This window comes from Pseudochaenichthys georgianus, chromosome 16 (genome assembly GCF_902827115.2).
Source record: "Pseudochaenichthys georgianus chromosome 16, fPseGeo1.2, whole genome shotgun sequence".
NCBI classification, from domain to species: domain Eukaryota; kingdom Metazoa; phylum Chordata; class Actinopteri; order Perciformes; family Channichthyidae; genus Pseudochaenichthys; species Pseudochaenichthys georgianus.
Window position 1 is genome coordinate 39837933 of NC_047518.2, and position 12814 is coordinate 39850746.

Sequence of the window (12814 nt, forward strand, 5' to 3'; positions counted from 1 at the left end):
AAACACGCACGTCCGCAGAAACTCTTACTATTTTTAAATCGAGACTGAAAACATATCTCTTTGCCGCTGCTTTTAATTGAGCTGCTCATATTCGCACTACAGTATGCCATTTAAACATGTAGGCCTATTGTATACCTGTTGTGTTTATTTTATTATCTTTGCTTGTTAATGCCTGTTGTAAAATGCCATTATATAATGTGTTTTTACTGTATTTATTCCTAAAAAGTCTTTTAATTTGTTTTGTTAAGCACTTTGAATCGTCGCGTGCTGAAAAGTGCTATATAAATAAACTTGCCTTGCCTAGATTCACATTTTGGTCTAAGAAATATCAGAAAACAGGGATGTTTACACAAATATATACTTTTAGTTTAACAAGATATAAAAACAGGGAGAAGTGGGAAAATCCATACTTAAAAAGGTAGGATAGGTAAGAATGGAAAGCTAGAATTAGAAACGACGCAGCCGAAAACAATCTGCCCTTCCTTCAGACTTCCTTATAGAGCCCCTCCTCCAACACACACGAACGCGCACATGACCAATGAGGGCACGAGATAAGTTTGTGCCCTGATGGAAGGCTGACGGGCAGGTAGGCCGGGCCGGCTAAACGGAGTGGTTGTACTTTTTACAGTATTACGGCTTCTACAGATGACATTTTTTAATGGATTTTTTGTCAAAGCACTTCAGATATTCATTGCTATCGGGATGTTAAGAGCATTCCATGGAATATAACAACGTGTTTCAGAAACAGGCTCGAGATACACTTTTTGTTATATTCCATGGAATGCTCTTAACATCCCGCGTTCGTGTGTGTTGGAGGAGGGGCTCTGTAAGGAAGTGGCAGATTTTCTCCGGTTGTGTATTTTCAAATTCTAGCGACCTCAAGCCGGTTTCTCAAACTTACCTACCCCACCTTTAAGAGGCGGAAAACTGCTTTTATATAAAAAAAAAAAAAGGTATTGAAAAAGCTGATTATAATTTGTTTTTACGATCATCTAATCAAAGCGTAGTGGCAGTTCTACTTTAATGGTAACTTATTTGGCCAACAAATGCTATGGCATGATTTGACCATATATTTTAGAGGGCCTTGTATCCCCCATGTTCGTGTTCGTTAACAGCGTTTTTTTTTTTTTTTTTAAATATAATTGAACAACGAATGTGAGACAGGAACTGTTTCATCACTTTATTAATGAGTTTAATTATTTATACCAACAAACAAAAACTGTCTCTCTCCCTCCATCCCTCTCTTTTCATCATCTCCTTTATCCAACCGTTCCGTTTACCAACTTTGACATTTACCCTCAGACGAGAGATAAAAGAGCAGGGCCACAGCAAATTAAAAACAAAGTGTGACAGATCAGAAGATGGAAGAAAAAAAACATTAAAATAGCACATTTAATGAGCTCTTCATTTTTAGGAAAAAAGTCAGGAGTACTGAGAATAATGTCAATGGTCTGCCAGCGCACACACACACATTCCCTGCAGAAACTCACAAAGTATCTGTGAAGCATACACACATCCTAACACCTGTACACTCATACTAAACACAGTAAGTGAAACAGGAGACGGTCGGACACAGGAGATGATACATGTCAATGGACAGATTCATTATTTCCCCTTTCCTCCAGACACACACACACACACACACACACACACACACACACACACACACACACACACACACACACACACACACACACACACACACACACACACACACACACACACACTCACACTCACACTCACACAGGGTTATCCGTGCTCCCTCAACACCACGACCCTGTAGATCCAGAGGCTTGTAACATTCCCTTCACATTGAAGTTAAATGAAAAAACTGGAGTTCCACGTGTTGGCTCTTATGTGCATACACACAACAGCACTGATTGGAAAGCGCACACACACCAACGTCTGAATCTCTGTACAGTATCTTGGATGTGAAATCGTTTTGCATGTGACATAGTTGGACTCAAATTTGGAATAACAAAAAAAAAAAACGTCAATTGTACCACCGCAGTGGAAACGAATCCCCCAACCCGCCCAAAAAAAACAACACAATACAATAAATAAAACAGTTATGACAACATTTATAGGGGGAAAAGGGAAAGTGGTGAATAGAGAAATGGAAGGAGAGAGAGTAAAAATGAAACATTTTGTTCTGTGTTTCCCCTCCTGAACCAGGGACTGAAATGAAATCGTATTTACAGACTGCGACTGAGGATAAACAGTCCGGACGCTGCTGCGCCGGTCTACTAGAGAAAAAAAATTACAAGAACAACAATATAATAACAATAAAAATAACAAAATAAAAAGGTACTTGATATTTACAGTTTCGCAGTGAAAAAAGGAGGAGGGAGGAGGAGGAGGAGGAGGAGGAGGCTCCAAAAAGACGCGGGTTTCAGGGTTCGAGCATGGTTTCTGGTCGGATTATTACTGAGATTAGTGGAAGCAATATAGTGTGGGCTGAACATGCACGTCTGAAAGACACCATCAGTTCCGACTAACACCACAGAGGGACGAGAAGAACATGATGAAGCGTTGCACTGTTTGGGAAGAGGGTTTTCAGCCAGTCGCTCTCACAAACTCAATTCAGTCCTCCTCCTGCACGAAACAACCGTGTGAAATGACGATGACGAGCCAGGTGAAGGTGTCCGGAGTCTCTCTCTGAGCCCGATCAACATAATCAAGCCCATAAGAAACCACAAAGTGACATAATTAACGAGGTGGTGTTTACGACATGTGAGGCTTCTGTATTAGATGCAACTGGAGCCCCACATCCAACCTGTGTGTGACGTAATTGATAACAGCTGGACTAACATAACTCACCCCTTTGCTTCCGCTCTCCTCCCTTTTGGAGATGCAATAAGAGAAGCGTGTGGCTTAATCGATGAAAACATAAGCTTATGGCGAAGAAACTGTGCACTCTGCTCCCTCTCATTCACATGAAAGGCAGTCGAGGAGCTAATATTCAAAAGGAAACTTTATAAAAGACAGGCTGTGGTGCATTTCTTTTTGAATAAAATGTAAAACCAACTCTAAAATCAGCCAATATATTCTGGGGTCAAAGTTGAAGATAAAAAAAAAAATATGCACGTGGTCACCGTGCCGCTGGATGAACTGACAATACTTGAGTAAATTGACCTGGAGGCCTAAAAGCCTCCAGTCTACACAGTGGGTCTTATAATCAAGTGTGTACACTACATGCGTGACCCCACTAAAGATGATTGTCATTATTAGTCAGGCCTCTCACACGACCTTTCAACTCAAAAGCCAATCAGGACCCCATTTAATGGCACCACGGCCACACATAAAATACACCAATGCAAATAAAAATGAACTTAAAAGGGATAAAAGTCAGTTATAATACAGAGAAAATCCACATAACATGTACAACCCCCCCTCCTTTTTACGCCAATAAACCCTACCAATGTCGAGTTGATTTATTCTAACGGGCCAGATGAACGGCAGCTTATTTTAAACCCACGCTTGGCTCCCCAAATATCCTTAAAACAAGCGCACACCTTCCAGAAGCTAGCAGCCACAGAGATGGCTTTCTATTGGAAATGGTTAAAGAGTCGGGGACAATAGCACTGCTGAGTGTGTGTGAAGTTATTTCTATTTTTAAAGAGGGGTTTTGGAGCCAGGAGGAAGGTTGAGAGGAAGAAGAGCAGCGGAGAGAAAAGGGAAGATGCGGGGGAAGACGAAAATAAAAGGATGGCAGAGGGGTGGTGCTCAGGTGCTGTTGTTGATGGATCCGGGTGCTGAGCTGGGCTGGGCGGTACTGTCTGACACACCGCCCTCTGCAGGGGGAGAGAGGGACAGCAGGGTCAGAAACACAACAACACACCGTTCATATAGGATAGCCTATCATGACATTATGTACGTCTAAAAATCTACGTCTAAAGTATTTCAGGTTATCTTCATTAAGTAGCAAAGCCTACTCCGTCGGGTTTACAAATGGGCTGAAGTTCAGACGGCGGTTAAGCGGTTTTTCCGGAGGATTATATAGTCCATGAATGTGGGCAAATATTTTGATTCTCACACTAGTTACTATAGTTTTCAAATTGAACAAAGGGTTACTTGTAAATGGGGCTGGCAGACAATTACATATCACAATATGTATAACTCATATTTGATCATATAAGTTTCAATAACTGTCTGTAGTGTTTTCATAGTGTCCATTTCTATATTGCTGTTTATACCAATAAAATCACATTATTTAACTGTAATGCAGTCCAGCTTTAAATAACAGAAAGAAAAGACACAGCGGATATTACAATATACAAAATGTCTTATCACTCATCACCCAGCCCTACGTATAATTATGTTGCAGTATCAACGTGCTTAATGGACAATATACAGATGAATAACTGTATCGGTCACATGTGTCAAACTCGAGGCCCGGGGGCCAAATCAGGCCCTTGGTGGATCTAATTTCGGCCCGCAGGATAATTTCTAATTACTATTAGATCTGGCCCGCCGTTATATTGCACGCACACCTTCACTCCATCCTGAGGGTCTCCTCAGCTCAGAGCCTGACTCCAAACATTAACTTGCCCCCAAGATGAGATGCCAAGTATCTGAACTAGCATCACAGAGCAGCACACTGACTTTAATGGATCTTTTTCTCTTGAGACAACAGGGCATGTTTGGTTTGTTCTTTGAGGGAAATAGTTTTTTTAAGCTGTTGTTGGCCTGTGGAAAAATGTACTCAGAATGCAGATGGAGCCATAAGAAATTAACACATCTGATTATTTAATGTTGTTTTTATAGGCAATAATTTAAGCTTTGTTAGTTCCAGGTTGAATATGTGCAATAAGTTCATTTCAATAAGTTCTGCTATAAAGATTGAACCAGTCCGGCCCTCCACTAGTACCCATTTTAAAACGTTGGCCCACTGTGTATTTGAGTTTGACACCCCCGTCACTCACAAAGATAACACCTAAGAGTGTAATATTGAATTGAGATACATACCATGTGAGGCAGGCGATGTCTGTGCACGAGCGTGAGGAGGAATGAGTGTGGAGTTCAGCTGGGGCTGGATAGACAGCTCTGAGGAGAGAGAGAGAGAGAGAGAGAGAGAGAGAGAGAGAGAGAGAGAGAGAGAGAGAGAGAGAGGCAGCTTTAATGACACAGAAAACACTTTGGGGGCAGTGAGACACTGAGTGAAGGTCTTTAGATTGAGTGAAGGTCTTTAGAGGACAACAGGGCTGCATGATTTGGGAAAGACACGACAAATTGCGACTACTTTGACTGATAGTGCTTCGGCAAGGGAGACTATATTAAAACGATCATTGTGTGATTTGTTTTAAGGACAGATCGTAACCAAACAAATGTCCGTTAGGTACGCCGAACATCCGGCAAGTCCACGATCATTTACTCCATTTGACAAATATTAATTTAACTGTTATTTAGATCAATGATGTGACCATCGATGTTTCCTGAACTTATTGAACTGCTCGTTTTGCTGCACTGTTAGCGTACAGGTTTATTGTTATTGTGCTGCGGTGTTTATTGTATTTTTGTAACTCTGGGATGAATAATGTATCATCTTGTGCTTCCTGCGATTTGAATAGCGCACGAGTCGTTACTGCAATTTGAATTAGATTCCAATTAATTCTGCAGCCCTTTAGGAGAACATCCAAGACACTCAGAGGAGCTGAAACAGAAGCAGAGTGACGCGGGAGGGGGGGGGGGGGAGAGGAGAGGAGACGAGAGGAGTGACGTGGGAGGGGGGGGGGGGGGGGGAGAGGAGACGAGGTGAGATGAGTGACGTGGGAGGGGGGGGGGGGGGGAGCAGACGAGAAGAGAGGAGATGAGGAGATGAGTGACGTGGGAGGGGTGGGAGAGGAGATGAGGAGAGGAGAGTGACGTGGGAGGGGGGGAGAGGAGATGAGAGGAGGAGGAGACGAGGAGATGAGATGAGGAGAGGAGGAGACGAGATGAGGAGAGGAGAGGAGGAGATGAGGAGGAGAGTGACGTGGGAGGGGGGGGAGGAGATGAGAGGAGAAGAGGAAAGGAGGAGATAAGATGAGGAGGAGAGGAGATGAGGAGAGTGACATGGGAGGGGTGGGAGAGGAGATGAGAGGAGATGAGGAGGAGGAGGAGAGGAGATGAGAGGAGAGTGACGTGGGAGGGGTGGGAGAGGAGATGAGGAGGAGATGAAATGAGGAGGAGAGGAGATGAGGAGAGGGACGTGGGGGAGGAGATGAGGAGAGGAGGAGATGAGATGAGGAGAGGAGATGAGGAGAGTGACGTGGGAGAGGAGATGAGGAGAGGAGAGAGGAGATGAGATGAGGAGAGGAGATGAGGAGAGTGACGTGGGAGGGGTGGGAGAGGAGATGAGAGGAGGAGATGAAATGAGGAGGAGAGGAGATGAGGGAGAGGGGAGGAGAGGAGGAGGAGATGAGTGACGTGGGAGGGGTGGGAGAGGAGAGGAGATGAGGAGAGGAGAGGAGGAGATGAGGAGAGGAAAGGAGAGGAGGTGAGGTGAACTGACCGACGGGACTGAAGTTGAAGAGGAGCGGCAGTTCTCGCCCGCTGGGCAGGCGGGTGTTGGGCTGACGGAGCTCGTCGAAGAAGGCGTGCGAACACGCCTCCAGCGGAGACAGCCGGGTCACCGGCGTGTACTCCAGCAGCCGGGAGCACAGAGCGATGGCCTCGGGGGGCGTGCGAGGCTTAAACACCTGACAGGGGAGAGAGAGTCAGAGAGACACGGGTTATTTAGAGGCAGGTTTATTTATAAGGCACCTTTCAACACAAGGCAATTCAAAGTGCTTTACACACATGAAAGACATCACGGGGTATGTGCAGGAATCCTCAAGTCAAACCTTTTAATACCTTTTTTAAGACCCTTTCCATACATTTTAAGACCTCATCGCATTTTTAATAGCCTTCATTTTCGCTAAATTGATCGATCGACTTTTAATACTTTTTAAGACCTTGCATTAAGGACAGCGGCAAGGGGAGGAGGACTTCTGTTGTTGACACAGATCGTTGTAGGACTGGGCGATCATTTAAGACCTAAACCTTTAATAATGTTGAATGTTTTTACTATGGTTTGATTCTGTTCTGTGTTTATGGACTTGTGATGTTCTGTATTAATCACAAAGGTTGCTGTGATTATGGATCAGGAGGGGAGGTTAGTATTGTTGTTGGTCTTGGAAGCAATTTGTGTTTCTTTTTGTGAAGTGCAATATAAATAAGATATATTGACATTTGGTCAAAAATATCATTAGATTAGATATTCTCCAAGCCCAGCTCTTTGCCACAGAATCGATTGTTTAACTTTCTTTCAGTAACTGATTTTAAGTTCCTGGTTTTGTATGGTTCCTACATACGTTTATTTTTCCATAAAGAGCAAAAACAACTTCAAGCTGATGTTTGGATAACGGCTATCCATTAATATTCTGCTGCAGCCGGGACGTACCTTTGTCCAGGGGTGTGCTTTGATCTGAGGGAATTTGAACTCTGTGTAGTTGGGGTTCATCTCCCGGATCTGCTCCCTCGTTGGTGTCCCAAGGACCTGAAGCACACAAAGGAAAAATGTATGTTCATTCATATGAATTACAATCATTGGCGTGTCCTTCAAAACGTGGAGAAGGGGTTTTAAATGTGGAGCGTAACAAAATGTATCCTTTGTTATATTAAGTGTAAAGCTTATCTTTCCAGGGCTACTGTTCTTTATTGAATACTATCCGTGTTGAAATATAAGTACACATTCATCGACCGGGGAGGTATCAATGACAGTTTTACCATCAGAATCACAAAATACTTTATTTAGTCCGATTGGATTTTGATTACGCAGCGCTCCAATTTAGAATAAATTCAAATAAACAAATCCACAAAAAACTAAGTAAACATTTCACTGGGTTAATATATTTTTCACATTTTCTATAGTATTGATAGAAGTTGTTTATTTTGGCAACTATTAGGTGACATCTCCTCAGCTACGTCTAAGCAGTACATAAGACCAAATAAAATGTATAATTAATAAATGCAATCTGGACAGGAAAATGGATTGTTAACCAAATGAAAATTAGTAATCTACCAGGTTGAATAGCTAAGTATAGTCTGTTTTTAAACCACATTTCCAACAGTTTCCTCCACAAAGCCAACACTGACAGTAGTTTGAATTCCAAACTTTCCTCCATGTCAACCTTTCATCTTCCCCCGTGCATCAGTTAGCGCTGTGCCAGTGTCTGTAGCCTTCCTCTCTTTACCTTAATGATCTCTACGAGCTGGTCCACCCCGCTGTCCCCGGGGAAGATGGGCTGGCCCAGCAGCAGCTCGGCCAGCACGCAGCCGGCCGACCAGATGTCGATGTTGGACGTGTAGTCGGTGGCTCCAAAGATGAGCTCCGGGGCGCGATAGTACCGCGAGCAGATATAGGAAACATTCGGCTCCCCCCGCACTAGCTGCTTCGCACTACAAGAGATAAGAGATATATATAGTTAGTGGTGGAAGAAGTATTAAGAGATTTGTAATAAGTAAAAGTACTAATACAACTAATAATACTTTTTTACGCTGCTATGGACAATCTTGCACTAATGTACATTCCCAAAGATATTGAAGTGACTGTTATTTTGTATATATAATTATATATATATATATATATATAATTATATATATATATATATATATACACACACACACAGTGGGGCAACATTATTTAGTCAGCCACCAATTATGCAAGTTCTCCCACTTAAAAAGATGAGGCCTGTAATTTTCCTCCTAGGTATACCTCAACTATGAGAGACAAAATGAGAAAAAATAATAATCCAGAAAATCACATTGTCTGATTTTTAAAGAATTTATTTGCAAATTATGGTGGAAAATAAGTATTTGGTCAATAACAAAAGTTCATCTCAATACTTTGTTATATACCCTTTGTTGGCAATGACAGAGGTCAAACGTTTTCTGTAAGTCTTCACAAGGTTTTCACACACTGTTGCTGGTATTTTGGCCCATTCCTCAATGCATATCTCCTCTAGAGCAATGATGTTTTGGGGCTGTCGCTGGGCAACACGGACTTTCAACTCCCTCCTTTCTATGGGGTTGAGATCTGGAGACTGGCTAGGCCACTCCAGGACCTTGAAATGCTTCTTACGAAGCCACTCCTTCGGTGCCCGGGCGGTGTGTTTGGGATCATTGTCATGCTGAAAGACCCAGCCACGTTTCATCTTCAATGCCCTTGCTGATGGAAGGAGGTTGTCACTCAAAATCTCACGATACATGGCACCATTCATTCTTTCCTTTCCACGGATCAGTCGTCCTGGTCCCTTTGCAGAAAAACAGCCCCAAAGCATGATGTTTCCAGCCCCATGTTTCACAGTAGGTATGGTGTTCTTTGGATGCAACTCAGCATTCTTTCTCCTCCAAACGCGTCTAGTTGAGTTTTTACCAAAAAGTTCTATTTTGGTTTCATCTGACCATATGACATTCTCCCAATCCTCTTCTGGATCATCTAAATCAGGGGTGGGGAACCTTTTTCCTCTCAAGGGCCATTTCAATGTTTACAATATCCTCAGAGGGCCGTACAAGTTATTGACCTCTGCTTAAAAAAACTAAAATTACAGCCCATTCATTTCATTCTGTGCAAAGAAAAAGCCACCTCTTAATCCAGATATCTCACCATGACTCGCGCATGCATGCACGTGCACGGTGTGGCGTGACCACCAAAACAGAAAGATATGGACACAAGATGTGTGCCAATGTATTTAGTTTCCTATCCATGTGAACAGCATGTCGTTGTGTCCCTGGGCAAGACACTTCACCCCAAATTGCTCCTGTGGGGATTGCCCACAGCATCGAATATGTATGTCGCTTTGGATAAAAGCGTCTAATAAGTAACATCTAATCTAATGTAACATGATTTAAGTGGGGGGGGGGGGACCTAACCTCCTCTAGGGGGGTCCGGAGGGCATGCTCCCCAGGAAGATTTTTTTTTTTTAAATGTTGAAGTTAAAAGCATCAATCTGGTGCACTTTGAGAGCAACATTAGGAGATCTATGGACACATCTCTCAACACCCAAACACAACTGTAAGCAGATTTTCTTTTAATGTATGGATATTTGACAAATCACTCCCCTTTCAAACTGTATTCTTCTTTATTAATAACTGTCATATAGTATTTTATACCTGTTTACTTTATTCTCTTATTTTTTTATAACTATAATGATCATATAAAGATGTGCCTTTACCTCACTGGTTGTAGAAAAAGCTTCTTATATTCGTTAGCATAGCTAGCTAACCAGATGCTAATGATAACAACACAGTTATTGACTGTCTGATCAGAATGACAGATGAGCAGATCGCCACTGGGCTTTCAACTAAAGACACAGAAACGCAGAAACTGCGGCATGTGTATGGACTTATCGGTACTGCAATTTCTGAAGTGCTGGAGTGGCGTTCTGGTGCTCTCCGTCAGAACTGCACCCCTGTCAGTCGAGACATATACCACGTGATGATACGTGAGGCTCGTGTTGTGTTCATGGACCCTGACCTTGGCCAGGAAAAACAGGCACTCGCTTGTTTAATTTTTTTGCGGTCTAGATTTCTTTCATTTTTTATGTGTGTTTATAAATTACCTCGAGGGCCGTACCAAATTGTCTCGCGGGCCGTATACGGCCCGGAGGCCGGAGGTTCCCCACCCCTGATCTAAATGCTCTCTAGCAAACTGCAGACGGGCCTGGACATGTACTGGCTTAAGCAGGGGGACACGTCTGGCACTGCAGGATTTGAGTCCCTGGCGGCGTAGTGTGTTACTGATGGTAGCCTTTGTTACTTTGGTCCCAGCATGTCATTGACTAGGTCCCCCCGTGTGGTTCTGGGATTTTTGCTCGTGATCATTTTGACCCCACGGGGTGAGATCTTGCGTGGAGCCCCAGATCGAGGGAGATTATCAGTGATCTTGTATGTCTTCCATTTTCTAATAATTGCTCCCACAGTTGATTTCTTCACACCAAGCTGCTTACCTATTGCAGATTCAGTCTTCCCAGCCTGGTGCAGGTCTACATTTTGTTTCTGGTGTCCTTTGACAGCTCTTTGGTCTTGGCCATAGTGGAGTTTGGAGTGTGACTGTCTGAGGTTGTGGACAGGTGTCTTTTATACTGATAACGAGTTCAAACAGGTGCCATTAATACAGTTAACGAGTGGAGGACAGAGGAGGCTCTTAAAGAAGAAGTTACAGGTCTGTGAGAGCCAGAAATCTTGTTTGTTTGTAGGTGACCAAATACTTATTTTACCGAGGAATTTACCAATTAATTCATTAAAAATCCTACAATGTGATTTCCTGGATTCTTTCCCCCCATTCTGTCTCTCATAGTTGAAGTGTACCTAGGATGAAAATTACAGGCCTCTCATCTTTTTAAGTGGGAGAACTTGCACAATTGGTGGCTGACTAAATACTTTTTGCCCCACTGTATATATATATATATATATATATATATATATATATATATATTTTATCTTAATGTGGGCATATGTGTAAATGTTTCTGTTGATTGTGTATATATTAGGGCTGTCAGTCGATTAAAATAGTTAATCGCAATTTTTTGATCTGTTCTAAATGTACCTTAGAGGAATATTTTTCAAGTTTTTAATACTCTTATCAACATATGAGTGGACAAATATGCTTTATGCAAATGTTTATTATCATTTCAACAATGACAAATATTCTCATGAATCAGAGATGGGGACTCGAGTCTGCGACTCGGACTCGAGTCACACTTAAGTCGCACACACAGAGACTTCAGACTCGACTTGGACTCGTGACCAAAAGACTTCAGACTCGACTTGGACTCGTGTGTTGGGACTCGTGAACAATCATTGTGTTTTCTATTTTGGCGTATTAAAGGTGGGGTAGGTACATTTGAGAGAAACCGGCTCGAGATCGCTAGAATTTGAAAATACACAACCGGAGATAATCTGCTCGAGGCTGCTACTTCCTTATAGAGCCCGCCTCCTCCAACACACACGAACGTGCACATGACCAATGAGGGCACGAGATCAGTTTGTGCCCAGATGGAAGGCTGACAGGCAGGTAAGGCCATCCAGTTACTTTAGCCGGGCTCATTACGCAGACGTGCGCGCCTCTGTTACTACCTCGTAGTAACACAATGGCGACCGGCGGCACACCTGCGGCTGTACCGCTTGTAATTAGGTTCAACTACAACAACTTCGAACAAAACGCCAGCGGCACCAACACAAGGAGCGCACACTGCAAAGTCTGCAATATCAAAATCAAGGATGCTGGCGCAACAACGTCGAATTTCATCAGGCACTTGAAAAGTCACCCGGAGAGGTCAGTCACATTAACGCATGGACGGTTAGCAAACATGTTTAGCTCAGCATCAGCTGTGTAATGCTAACTTAGCTTGCTGCTAGCTTTGTAACTGAATATTTGAAAAGATTAGTGAATTGCTTGTCACACTTGTTTGAGTTGAGTGGCGTTGACATCCAACTCTTGACATGACATAAAAAAGGTCGGTAACGTTAATCATTACCCGCTTTTAAGTACTTTTAACAGTTTCCCTGCGGGGGATTAATAAAGTATTTGTGATAGTGATTTCTGATTCTGAAGTGTTTTGCTTATAAGTTGTTTGTATTTAGCTAAAGTGTGATGTTTGTCCTCATATTGCATTGCAATAGCCTGTTTAAAGTGATCATATAACAAACAACTAATCAGTACTGATACTGTATGCTAATAGATATAGGAGTGATAATAACACAGTACATGCTTTGAATTTCTTAGATATAGCTGTGCAGTATTCTTAACAGACTGGATAGCAGCAGACAATTGGCTTATTACAACCAGAAG

The 12814-nt window shown here is 42.7% G+C and overlaps 1 protein-coding gene across 1 annotated transcript in view; it reads right to left on the minus strand.

Moving 5' to 3' along the window:
• Positions 1 to 1166: 1166 nt before the first annotated feature.
• gsk3ab (glycogen synthase kinase 3 alpha b) overlaps positions 1167 to 12814 on the minus strand; it is a 31163-nt gene continuing 19515 nt past the window's right edge. The window contains exons 7-11 of the mRNA XM_034102081.1: positions 8217 to 8421; positions 7424 to 7519; positions 6494 to 6680; positions 4969 to 5046; positions 1167 to 3794 (exon numbers count right to left, since the gene is read on the minus strand). Of these exons, the coding sequence (XP_033957972.1) occupies positions 3727 to 3794; positions 4969 to 5046; positions 6494 to 6680; positions 7424 to 7519; positions 8217 to 8421 (634 nt within the window). The 3' untranslated portion in view covers positions 1167 to 3726. The remainder of the gene's footprint in view (positions 3795 to 4968; positions 5047 to 6493; positions 6681 to 7423; positions 7520 to 8216; positions 8422 to 12814) is intronic.